Source organism: Leptidea sinapis, chromosome 13 (genome assembly GCF_905404315.1).
Source record: "Leptidea sinapis chromosome 13, ilLepSina1.1, whole genome shotgun sequence".
Classification (NCBI taxonomy): domain Eukaryota; kingdom Metazoa; phylum Arthropoda; class Insecta; order Lepidoptera; family Pieridae; genus Leptidea; species Leptidea sinapis.
In genome coordinates, this window is record NC_066277.1 from 3,690,737 (window position 1) to 3,704,682 (window position 13,946).

The following is a 13,946-nucleotide window of genomic DNA, read 5'->3' on the forward strand; positions in this document are numbered from 1 at the left end:
AATACTTAACTTTAAGTATCGTCGAACCTATACTTACATGGTTAAGGAATGGTTTTGACATGTAGGTAAATATTGGGATAAATGTGTCTATGTTTGTAATAATAAATGCAATATTATATATTAATATAATTTAATTTAAGAAAAAAATCAGTGATAAGTTACAATAAATACATTTCATTTTTAAAAATTATTGATAGTGCACTCATTTTCTATATGATCAAGCTTCCATCAGTTTCTGTGGAGGCACAGAAGAAGATCCAGCTCCTGTTTTAAACAGGCTTCCACATTCATTTGCTCCAGCTTTATAAGCGTTATCTTATCTTTTTGTAATGAATTTCACAAAAAATATAATCCCAAACAATGATATTATAGTATTAAAAGAGGTAGATATGTCACTAGCGCCGAAAATCAATCGCCTAAATGGAGTGAATTGGTTCCTTTGGTCGCAGTCGCTCGTCTCGACACGAAAACGGTACACACGCGTTTGTTGTTGATAGAATTGCTAACAATTTGATATAGGTACAACATTAAAATGCCGTCTTGTGTTATGGGAAGATGCACTAATTACGAAAGTAAAATAAATCATAGACTCATAGAATTACATACCACAGTTAAGAAATCATGAATTATAACATTTTATTTGATTTCATTATTTATCTAACAAAATAAATATGTCGCCATGACAACGCCCATCGCCGACAAGCCGATCATAGATTAGCGTACAGAAATGACAAAATATTTATACTGTCTGTTGCGGGATGATAGAGGTAGAATATTTTAGGAAATGATGTAAAAAAGTAGTTGTTGCAGTGAATGTAATACGAAAAGTAACAATTTTTAATAAATAAGTGCGTATATAGATAGCTGAACTAACAAACCACTAAATCAAGTTTTAGTAGCGGATGGAGACAGTGAGTGCTATTTGTTTATGGAGGAGTTTTTTCAGTAACACTGTCCCTTTCAGTATATCCCTTGCTAACTGCAGAAGAGTCAATGGATCATTTTCGTCTTCTCCCATTACCTCATTGTAATAAACCCTCAACATAAAGACATTCATAAATACACTGGCCTTCAAAAGTAAGTATCACATTTTTAAAATTGGGATAACGTTTTAAGTTCACAAGATATACCTTCGAAATAAAAAGGACTCCAAAGAGAATTTAATTTTGTACATAAAAACTTTATAGTCGGTAACCTTCTTTTAAGAATTGGCTGAAAAAAACTTCAAAAACAAAACCATTCCTTTTTCAAAGTGGACGTTTCCGAATTACAATTTTACCATCCACATTTTTCTTTCTGTTTTAAATTTTTTTCAAGATCGATGGGTCTTGTTTTAAAAATTTATGCTAAAAAGCACATAACATTTATTTATCATGCCTGTTTCAGTTGAAGAATGTGCTAGGATCATGGCTTTTCTGGAACTAGGCATCAGTATGCGTCGCACTGCAAGAATGGTGGGTGTGACGGTACGAACGGTCCAGAAGGTAAAGCGAAGGTACGAAGAGACTGGACACCATCTGAGGAGACCTTGTAATGGCAGACCCAGGTGTACCAGTGCCCGAGAAGATCGTTATATTATTTCCACTGTGTTAATAAATCGCCACCAAAATGCAGTTGAAGTCCAGCAACAGCTACTTCAGACCCGGAGGGACTACATTAGTGACAGTACAGTGAGAAGAATACTTGCTGAAGCAAATTTGAAACCCCGAAGATCAGCGAGTGGCCCAAAACTCGAGAGACAGCATCGAGTAGCGAGACTGCGATACGCCCGTGAACACATGCAGTGGGATGAAGAAGAATGGTCAAGAATTTTGTTTGCAGATGAGTCTCGATTCTCCCTTTACACTTCTGATGGAAGGCGAAGTGTTTACAGGTGACCTGGTGAGCGATACCTTCAAGCCTGCATCTCAGAAAGAGTCCAATACGGTGGAGGCAGTGTACATATATGGGCTGGCATATCTTCAGAATGTCGCACAGAGCTAGTAGCTATAGAAAATGGCACCCTCACTGGGCAAAGATATGCTCAAGAGATTCTCAATGAGTATGCAGGGCCGTATTTAGCAAATATGGGTGATGGATCGATGCTTGTGCATGATAATGCCCGGCCACACACGGCTCAACCCGATTGAACACGCCTGGGATGAGCTTGGGAGGCTAGTCAGAAATCGCAGACCACCACCTACTACCCTCAGGGCACTAAAGCAGGCCCTGGTAGAATATTCCCCAACATCGGCTCCGAAACCTAGTGTTCAGTATGCCAAACCGGCTCGAAGCTGTAATCAGAGCTCGAGGAGGCAATACCAGTTAATAAAAATTAAATAACATGTAATATAACATTTTAGTTGAATTTTTTTACACTAAACTAAAAATGTCTATTTTCATTTTTTTATCTTTTTTAAGTTAAAATGTTACTTATGTATAATTTTAGTTTCTAAGAATTAAAGCCTATAAAATTTGCAACAAAACGTTTTTAATCTTAAATCTCTACCTTCTATAGTTAAGAAAAAAATTTAATTTGAAAAGTGTGATACTTACTTTTGCAGGCCAGTGTAGTATAAGATGCAAAAAATAATAATTGCAATCTTTAAACTTTTTGGGAGCCGTCGTTAGTAAAATTGTAAAAATGATACCTTTCGGTTTTGTTTTGGTGTCTGTATGTTTTTTATTATTGTATGTATACATAATTGATATCATCAATGTGACTATATATTATAATCAATATTAAATATTTTTTTATATAATCAATGACACATTATCTACCTAATTTCAATGCAGTTTTACTTTCTTATAGCTTTTACTACATGAACTCATGAATGAATCGTAATTTAGGCATAAATCACGTCAAATCAAAAAATCATATCTGATGAATTAACTGTATTTTTTTCTATACAAATACAAAGCAATTAGCAAATTTGAGTTATCCCTTTTTTTGCTTATGATAATTGCATTTACTATCCTTCTTTGACGTGTAATCGTAATGTAGTTTGCTATTGCAATGTTAAATTATTCATGTGTGCGTTAGTGTATCATTTTCAAACACCGAATGTTGTCTACGTAACCTATCTATACTTTTAAATATCATTGTTCCCAAAACACAAAATAACAACAATCAAAGAGAACTTAAACACTACGTTCAAGAGACGGGAGTGCCAAAGAAAATAATGACTAATGAGTAATTTATCTTGTATTGTATTGTACTAAATCTTGATACCAACATAATCAAGTAATGACGTAATATCAGAGCTGGCAAAACAATAAATACATATGGTTGGAATCAATCCATAATTTTATCGATAATTAACTAATAATCTTTATATATATATATTATAAATTAATATAAATAATGTCTACTTTTAAGGTTCTCTTTTGTTTTTGTTTTTTTTTTCATTTCACTGTTGTTCATGCATTATGGCTTTATGGGCTTGAACCCTTTGCCTGTCCAAATATTTTACGAAGAAACTAAAATCATTTTAAGCCTCCCGCCGCGATGTCATCGCTTATGTAGTGTTTATTCACGTTTATTACCCGTTTTAGGTTTACATTATTTTCGTTATTTTCTTGAATACGGTGCATTAAGTTGAAATAAGAGTGGTATCATTATAATCGTGGACTAAAGCTCTATCAACTACAATATTTTTTACCTCCAAATTCGTGCTACGGGATACTAAGTCCAACCCATTGCATGTGCTCTTTAAAATAAATCCCACTGCCCAATTGAAGATGGTATGCATGCAGCTCAATACTTGGAAAGAGCACTAAGTAAAGTAAATGAAAATAACTACATGAAACGCAAAAGACTTAAGAGTCAATGAGCTCTTGACACTTGAAGCCTCAAACACTTAAAAAGTAGCATATACATATGTATAGTCACAGGACGCGTAGGCCCACAATTTGATACGAAACAGTATGTGTTTTGTATTACAAAACAACGGTATGGTAATGAAAATAAATTAAATAAATTTGACCGTTGCTGTTGCGAATTACGATTTGTATTGTATTTTGTACACAAAAATAACACTGAAATTTGAAACCACCGACACAGAGTACAGACCCACACAATTGTATGACGAGTTGTTCCGATTAAATTTTAAATGGATAAAGAGGTATTTTCAAAAATAATCGATTTTTTCTTAAATATAGATGCTATGAATATGCTCATAATCGATTATGATTCGACTAACAACAATCCATTTGATTATAACATTACTAGTCACATGTCTACGAGTAAAAAATGGAGTCATATTTTATTATTTCAATAATATAAAGTACTTTTAAAATGAAAAAAACCTCGAAATAGGAAGCAATTTAGTTTTAGTCCCAAACTGAATGTAAAAATGTATCTATAATTATAAAATATATTATTGTCTGGCACAACCTGGGCCCATATTATATGGACAAAGGAGATTGACTCTTTTGTAGGCCCGCTACAAATTTTCAGAATGTAGCTATATATTAATTAATATATGTTAGCTGTAAGCTTTCCTAATATTTTAACAATAAAATAAAATTAAACAACTTTATTATTGATATTATATATTTAAAAAAGGGATGAATTACGTTATTACCACGTGAAATCGTCTTACTCTAAAGTATCCAACACTATTGAAATTTTCTTCACTATCCAAGCGACACGATTGATTTCCAATGGGACAGCAAACCATTGCTTACAATTGCTAAGGACGGTGACTTGAATATGAGATAAGTTAAAAAAGACAATCATTTCTCATTCAAGAATTTGCACAAAGTTTCTCGAAATTCCTTTGGCTTCTCAAACTGCACCAAATGATTTGCACCTTCTATAAAGATAACCTCAGCTTGTGGAAAGTATTCTTTGATGCCCGGCAAGTCGTCCTTTCTGAAAATAGTGTAGGTAATTTTGTACATAGAGCGCACTATATTTACCTGGACCGGGCTACTGAATTATAAAAGTTATTTAATCATTTTAAAACTGGAACTCTTTAGTTCGTAGTGGATTGTCGTAGAATATAATTAATTTAATATGTCACTTGTTATGAGATTTGAGGCCTCATTCCAAAATGCGATTCTTCAAGCCGGCCCACATCTAGCGCTCTACAAAGTGTTGGTCCGGCCACAAGAACAATATTGATAGCATCTGCGGTCTGGGGTACCCCAATATTAGCTCAAACCATTTGACTGCGTGCAACGTAGAGCTGCCTAAATTTTCTGGAATTCAGTGCTCTCTGAATGGCTAGATCACTTGGCGTTGGATTTTTTTTATGGAAAAGAAGGACAAACGAGCGTACCCGTGCCTGGTGTTAAGTGATCACCGCCGCCTACATTCTCTTGCAACACCAGACGAATCACAGGAGCGTTGCCGGCCTTTAAGGAAGGTTCCTGCCTGTGTGTCTTTTTTTGAAGGTACCCATGTCGTATCGCCCCTGAAAACCGCACTGTGGGGGACCGCCATACATCCAGATGGTTGGAACGATATCCTCACTTGTGGCGTGTCGTGTGAAGGTGGAATTCCGCGGCAGGAATCAGTTGAAACAGCTCTTCGGCTAATTTCGCTAGGTCTGAAAGCGAAGAGTTGTTTAAAACGTAGTGGACTTCCGCTATCTCCGTTTTTTACAAGATTATAACCGTCATCTGTCAATCTATCAATCACAGCTCGTCTCATACAATCGAGTGTATCGCTTTTTTCTTAGAGAGGCTTAACAATACGAGAATTCAAGCAAAAGAGATCGGAAGTCTTTCGTCGGGAGAATGCTGTACTATTACATATTCTTTGACTGTAGGTAAACGTGTTCTAACGTTGCGTATTATACGGTCTGGTTTGACAACATATTATTGTTTTATTGTTGCAGCGAACTTTAGATTAAAATTATAGCAAAATTAAGAATGGAAATCCTATCTTATCTATACATTAGTAATAATAGCTATTTGGTAGGTACTTACTCAACAAATTGCGACGAGGCTCCGCAGATAAACAAAGTGGGACCAAAATATTGGAGTCCTTTCAAATCCCGCGGAAAGTGTGCTAATTCAGATTCAAATTTATTTATTAACGTCGGAAGATGTGATTTCCAAGCAAATTCTCCTGTGTTTGTCCTGTATAAAGTTGAAGTGCAATCGTTTCTCACATTATCATTCGGTATGAGGATTTTTAAGCTATCATCTGCTACTTTTCTTGCTTCTGACATTGTCATACTTGACTTCAAAGGAACAGAAGACATACAATTCATAACAGAAAATATAAGCGGTAACGGTACTCGAATTTTAACAGGAGAAACGTCAACCACTATTAAACTGGAAACTAGCTCAGGCTAAAATAAAAAAAATGTATAAATATTATATACAAATAAAACACTATTAAACAACAACAAGAAGCCATAGGTGTATACACGGACTAGTAAAAAATAAGAACTCCGTGTCACCTTACACACTGTTATGTATCACCAAAACAAGCCCCTACATTGCCCCACGCACACACTTGCACTACTACAGGCCGATAGGCGGCCATTACGAGAATTGTCATCATCTGTAACAGATCAGTTTGCGTTTCACTAAAATATTTAAAAAAATGCCGTCGTGCGTTCTTTAAAATTGTAAAAACGATACTATATAAGTATTTGTGGCCATATAATATGATTATTTAAGGGAGAAAAAATTGTGTAGCTAGTATCCCCCGTAACCGCACACACACTAGCATAACGGTGCTTCACTTGTTAATATCACGGCGCGGAGTCCTTCTTTTATTACTGGTCCGTGAGGTATATAATGAATTCTTATATATTTCTTCGGTTTTCTTTCATCAACGATAACTCAAAAACGAATCAATTTTGACCGGCTTGATGGCGATCGATGAGGTTTTTTGATGTTAAGAGCTAATTTTTGTTTTTCGAATCGATCGGTAAAGCCGCTTAAAAGGTATCACAAAAAAACACGAATAAAAATTTTCTCGTAGTTTTTTGAGATTTTTATAATCTCCCGTTGTAATCGGTCCGAATTGTATTCAAAATCTAAGTTTGGTCAATCCCATTCGAAAAGCGCCAACCGCGATGAAATCGGTCGAGCAGTTCATCCGTCGAATAGTCAGGGAAGCTTCCTAGGACCTTTTAAAACGTCGAGATCGGATGAAATTAGATTTTCTAAAAAGTAGGTAATTAAAACCAATTACTTCCTCAATTTTCGAAAATTTGCAATTTTCTTAGCGAGAAGTTAAAGTTCTTCGACATCTTTCGTTGGGACTCGATGTTACGAAATTGTTTAATACTAATCACGGACGAGTAAAAAAAGAAGGACACCATGTCATCTTACATAACAGTGAAGCACCAAACAACGTGTAGGTGTAACATAGCCCCACGCACACACTTACACTAATACAAGCCTGTACCACAATACACCACGTCTGTGACAGATCAGTTTGTGTCGCAATAAAATATTTTAAAAATGCAGTCGTGCATTGTGATAAAGTTTAAAAACAATACTGTAAAAGTATTTGTGGATATAGGATTATTAAAGGGAGAAAAAAATTGTGTAACTGGTATCCCCCGTAATCGCACACACACTAGCATAAAGGCTAATATCACGGCGCGAGTCCTTCTTTTTATACTAGTCCATGTTACTAATAAAGGACAATATACTATCATCCTAATTAAAAAACAAAGGAGATGGGGTTTTCTGGGCCAAAATGTAATAAGTTGAGATATCGATTTAAAAAGTTGTCTAATATTTCTATTTCAAAATATACCAAATTAGCCTAATTCACAATCTAGAAAACGAGAAATCTCAAAATTAAATTATAATTAAAGTTTATTATAATTAAAGATTATTTATTATAATTAAAGTTTTCATTATTTTAAAATTGACGATTAAAATGGGATATCGATCACTATAATCGATTAATGTGAATGAGTTTATACAATTCAACCCAAAACCACTTGCACCAGATTATTGATTCAATAAAAGTACCTTAAAAATAAAATAAATTGTAGAATTAGTTAAAAAATAACAGTAAGCATACGCAAAGATCGTAAAGTAAAGAAATTGTAAACTTTGGAAAGCTACATTCAAAGAAAATTAGGTGTGAACAAAGCCCTGAAAACTGAACTGAAAGAATTACGAAAAACATGCAAGGAATGGACACCTAAACTCAAGAAAAGGTCAAAGAGTACCACGATAAGAGAGAACATCAGCGACATAGCAACTAGCTTATACCGTCAACCGTACGTTCATCAAGACTTAAATTACCATAATGACTTAAATTACCATGAAAAAATCAACTAACTAACGAAACAGAATCAGAAACTATAGCGGTTATCTAATCTTGTGAAGTCGAAAAAGCAATTAAGAGTTTGACTCTTGACAAAAGATGGAGAAGTCCCCAGGAACAGACAGAATCACAAATGAACTCATCAGAGGAACAATAGAAGAACTAACTCCAATAAAATAAAATAAATTAATGAGGTCCTAATAAGCAGCATGATTATGACACAAAAGACGCCAACTCAGCATGGAATGATTTACACGCCCACATTTTATCAATTGCAAAGAAGACACCGGATATCGAAAGGCAGTAAGCTAAATACCGACAAGGATGCTAGTTGGTGGTCTAGTGAAGTTAAGCAAGCGCTCGCCGAAAAGAAAGCCATTTTTAAAAAGTTGCAAGAATCAAAAGAGGAATGGGATAAAACCCAGTATATTAAAAGAAGAAACGAGCTATAGCCATTGCAAAAGCACCATCAGAGGACGCGCGTATATCTCGACTTCAAAATGCTGAAACCGATGAAGAAATTTTCAAAATAGCCAAGAAACAGTTTAAACAATCACAAGATTTTAAACAAAACAGATACATCAATGACACTTCAAGAAATATATTAACTACAGACAAAAACGTAAATAACAGGTGGCAGGAATATTTTCAAAAACTACTAAATGAAGAATGAAATCAAATATCACTTCTTTCTCCAATTTCTAGCCCTATAGAAGCGATTGCACCTACTGAAGCTACAACCGCTATTATTACAATGAAAAATCACAAATCCACAGGCCCTGATGAAATACCTGCAGAGCTATGGAAAAAAGCAGGTGCCTATGGTGTAAAATGGCTAACGAAACTATTCAACCTGATTTTATCTAAAGGAACTATGCCAGACATGTGGAGACTGAGCAACATGATACCATTCTACAATAATAACGGAAACAAAGCAGAGTGTGGAAATTACAGAGCGATCAAGTTGACGTCACATACCCTTAAGATCTGGGAAAGAGTTATGGTCAAGAGACTATATAAACTCACAACAATTTCACCAATCAGTGCGGCTTTACTGCGAGGGTGGGCACTATTGATGCAATACATACGTTAAGGATACTAATGGACAAGTAAAAGCGCTTAAAAAGGATCTGCATATGGTCTTTATATATCTGGAATAAGCTTTTGACCGAATACCTCGTCAGCTCATGTGGCAAGCACTCAGGGCCCAAAAAGTACCGGAACAGTACATAAGTATCATCCAAGACATGTATAAAAACGTGACCACACGAGTTGTTTCACCTGCTGGCATGAGTAACAGCTTCGAAGTGAAAGTCGGCGTTCATCAAGGATCTACACTGAGTCCCCTGCTATTTAACATCGTCGTGGACTACATCACCAAAGATCTTCAAAACGGCCCCGTGGACACTTTTATATGCGGATGATGAAGTCCTAGTAGAGGAACCACTGCCGGAACTTCAAAGAAGCCTCCAAGCATGGCTGGTAGCATTGGAGGGAAAAGGTCTAAGAGTGAGTCGACAGAAAACTGAATATATGCACTGCAATTTCTCTGAAAGCGACACATATACCCAGCCACCACCCACAATCGAGGGAAACCCCTTGAATAAAGTAGACGAATTCAAATATCTCGAATCCGTTATTAACACTAAAGTCAATATCAAAAGTGATATTCAAAATAGAATAAAAACAGGATGGCTGAAGTGGAGATCTCTTACCGGTGTTCTATGTGACGCAAAAATGCCAATTAAAACTAAGGGCATCGTGTACAAACGAGCAGTGAGACCAGCTTTGCTATATGGATCCGAATGCTGGGGAACGAGAAAGAGTGACGAACAAAAAATGCATGTCACCGAAGCAAAAATATTACTGGGTTGTTACACGGTCAGACAAAATTCGTAATGAGTAAATCCGAGGCACCTTTAAAATTACACCTATACATCATAAAATGCAGGAAGGCCGATTACGCTGGTATGGGCATGTAATGCGTAGGGACGAACATCACATGACGAGACGAGTCATGGATATGGATGAGGCGAAGAGAGGCAGAGGCCTCCCACACTCCCAGGTAGTTGACCTGGACTAGAACAGTTAACAAAGACATGACGATGCTAGGCCTAACGACAGTAATGACCCAAAAACGCAAACAGTGGCGATCTTGAATCAGGAGGGCCGACCCCAAATAGGGAATATGCCAGGGGAATATATAAATGGATCAAAATTGAACCATCTACGATTTGCCGATGACCTTGCATTACTTGAAGAATGCCCTAAAAACCTTGAGTACATGTTTTGGTAAACGATTTGGAAGAAGAGAGCATAAAGGTTGGACTAAAATGGAACACCAGCAAGACTAAAATAATGACTTACTCCACAAAACTCAATATAAAAATCAAAGACAAGTTTCTATAAAATTTTGAAAATTACATATACCTAGTCCAAGTCATCTCTATGGAAGCTCAAATGACGAAAGAAATCAATCTCAGGATTGCAACGAGTTGAAAAAAATACTGGTCGTTAAAAGAAATTATGAAGTCAAAAGACTTTAGTATGTACATAAACACTAGAAGTTTCAATACCTGCATATTACCTTGCCTTGACATGTGACTGCGAAACTTGGACCCTAACCAAAGCATTGAGAGAGAAACCAAGAGAGTATGGCCGGTTGTAAACTACAGGATAAGATAAGAAACACTGGCCTAAGAAAAATTACGAAACTTACCGACATACTGAGACGAATCGACCAACAAAAGTGGAGATGGGCAGGGCATATGATGCGAGATAAAGTGTGGGAATGGAGCAAAAGAGTTACAGAATGTAATCCAAGAGATGGCAAAAGATATCGAGGAAGATAGCACACAAGGTGGGAAGATGAAATAAAATTGACAGCAGGACCTAACTGGAGAAGAGTTGCCTAAAACAGAAAAGAGTGGAAATCGTTGGAGGAGGCCTTTGCCAATCAGCACGCCGAACTAAGAGACATATTATCGTTTATACTTTATAGCTTAAGATTCTGGGTTTCTAAATGTTAATTGTGTTTTAGTACGGAATAAAATGGCTTTATTATTATTAGCGGGTTTGGAAAGTAAAAACTATATTTTCCATAATTTGTTAATACCTTTTCACATAACACTTCGTCATTGCGTTGCGTTGTATTAAAGCGCGATCGCAACACAATTGAATGAAAACTCTGCTAGACGCGTAGGCAGAGTTTTACTTCAGACAATGTTTGAGCGAGATTGTGAGTCTAGTTGATTTTTGTACGTCAATGATTAATTTACACAGGCAAAGGAATATTCCGAAAAAAAAAACATAGTGTATAAGATTGTATTCTGCTGAAGCAATTGACATCAATATCAATTTTATTTATACGATTTAGAAGTAGAAAAAAAAGTTATCTCACAAACAGTCCATTTCACCAAAAAAATATACTGACATCTCCAAGTTCACACACATCTTCTAGTTAGTTTTCGAATTAGTTTGGTATATTGTAACATTATTAAGAGAAAAATAAAAACAAAACTTACAAAGAGCAGTGATAGTCCCATAACAGTAAAACCACCCATGCTGTGCCCAATAACTGAAGATTTGAGTATTTTTAATTTTCTTAATAGCTTCATCGAATCATTGGCCATTTCTATATAAGTTACCGACTCTGTACGTGGGCTATTTCCATGACATCGAGCGTCCACATTAATGACCCTTCTTCCTGTTTCCTTTTGGACATCCTTAACCAATCCATCCCACAAAGACCCTGATCCCAAAACAGAATGAAAGGTGACTAAGGGTGGTTTTGAGGGATCCACGTAATGGCTATCGTGTATTTTATAAGCTAGGTCTACGGTCTCAACATTATTAGAATAAAATTTCACATATATAGGAGATTGCAATTTGTAGCAATTGTGTAGCTTAAAACAATTCTTTAACATTTTTGTCTTAGAGTTTTACGATAAGATATATTTTATGCTTTAAACTAATCAAAATCTCGGCGAGTTGGTGGCTGTTCGGTGCTTCTGAAACAAAAGTATATAACGTTTTAAAATTAAACATTTTTCCATAAAGTACCAAATGTACTGCTATTGTAGTATCTTCAGATAGTCGCGCGTCTCCTCACGAGTTCAGATAACGAAATGATACATAAACTATTTTTGCTTTACAATTTCGCAAGTTGTCAATAAATGCGTACTTTCCGTTCTCATTGATATTGATACATTATAGATATTGAGACACTAACGGCCGTTCCCAATATACTATCTACAGATAGAGATAAATTACTAACTTCTACTGTCAGTAATTAGCTGTCAATAATCTGAAGCTGTCCCGATATTCTTATCGCCTTATACTGGGACGCGTGAATTGCAATTTCCATACAAACTTCTATCGCTGGTAAGCTATACGTCGTCCCATTGACAGACAGCGTGTAGGGATAAGGTGAGTTACCGTCGATAAGTTTATTGGGACAGAAAAGTCAACGTTAGTTACGATTTTTATCTCAAGTAAAAGATAGACTGAATATTGGGAACGGCCGTAAGGGTAGTCGAGGACGTGATATTAATTAACTTGTCAGTAAACTAAACCCATAATTGAGTAATTAATTACGCAACGCGTGGTCACCACGCTGACGCACGGATTACACGCGTGTTTATTATTAGCGGGGCGCGGAAGTACGAAGCGGGAAGCGGACAAACGAAATAATCGCGCAGCGCGGTGATATATATCCATATTCCACACTTCATTTATTGATGGTGAATTGTTATTTTTAAAATAAGTACCACTTAAATATCGTAACTGTCTATCGTATTAGTTTGATTTTGTTTTATCAATTATAGCACAAAAAATTATCTCTATTTAATTCTGCTTCTCTGGGGCGTAAAAAGAATAGGGAAGTCCCAGGCCCAAGGGTGTCGTAAGAGGCGACGAAGCGCTTTTCTAATTGGACGTAATTCCAGAAAAACGTTCCAAACCATAATCATGTCGAAATTGAGCTAAGAACAAAACTGGTCACGTGATTCATATTAGCTGACTCACAAAAAATGGCAGCCCTACTGTCACTCTTTAAATAACATCATGACTTAGTAGCCCAACCCACATGTATGGAATACACTAATATTTATTAAACTTTGAACATGAATTCCTTAAAATGTGATGTTTGTGGCTTGGATCGTTTTTCAGGAACTACGTCCAATTAAGCTAGAATTTAATTCGTAACATCTGTTTTTTCTCACATTTCCTATTATTTTTTTAGCTTTATACATTATGACCTTCAGAAATATTCAAAACTATAGTTTCACGCAATTATTTGTGTCAATATTATGGCGATTTGTCAATTTTGTGCAACTTCAACTATTAAAACAACAAACAATACTATTAGTTTACCAAAAAAATGGATGTATTATTTTAGAAGTAGGTATTTACTTACCAATATTCTATTTGTAACATTTGTCAACAACATCTGCTTAGGACTGGGTACTTATTATATTTTAGGCATAGCGTTGCCATTTGCAAAATTATTAATATTACGATTCAGGTGTTGTAAACATGTTGTTATTGGTAACGTTGCTTATTTGTTTATTTATTTTATTAGAACACACAGGAATACATAATAAAAAGCGAATTCTAAGAATTAAAAATGTATGTGCTCTAGACCAGGTGCTCCGCTGAATTTTGATAAGATTGCGTTATATCTGGTTATAGTATAAAATTAGATATAAAAACC

At 35.6% G+C, this 13,946-nt stretch overlaps 1 protein-coding gene across 1 annotated transcript; it reads right to left on the bottom strand.

The window, feature by feature from the left end:
• Positions 1 to 4,516: 4,516 nt before the first annotated feature.
• Positions 4,517 to 13,693, bottom strand: LOC126967786 (protein ABHD11-like). Its single transcript, XM_050812482.1, has 4 exons — positions 13,650 to 13,693; positions 11,758 to 12,243; positions 5,917 to 6,284; positions 4,517 to 4,855 (listed from the first exon to the last, which is right to left on the bottom strand). Exons 2-4 carry the CDS (start codon positions 12,157 to 12,159, stop codon positions 4,717 to 4,719), a joined length of 909 nt encoding a protein of 302 aa, XP_050668439.1. The 5' UTR covers positions 12,160 to 12,243; positions 13,650 to 13,693; the 3' UTR covers positions 4,517 to 4,716.
• Between the last annotated feature and the right edge of the window lie 253 nt (positions 13,694 to 13,946).

What these genes read in the sequence shown, in the direction of transcription:
- LOC126967786 (XM_050812482.1), bottom strand. Translation starts at nt 12,159, where the DNA reads ATGTTAAAGAATTGTTTTAAGCTACACAATTGCTACAAATTGCAATCT. An exon ending in TGGGACTATCACTGCTCTTT is followed by an intron (nt 6,285 to 11,757) that starts GTAAGTTTTGTT and finishes TTTTTATTTTAG; the next exon opens with CCTGAGCTAGTTTCCAGTTT. An exon ending in GCCTCGTCGCAATTTGTTGA is followed by an intron (nt 4,856 to 5,916) that starts GTAAGTACCTAC and finishes CACTATTTTCAG; the next exon opens with AAAGGACGACTTGCCGGGCA.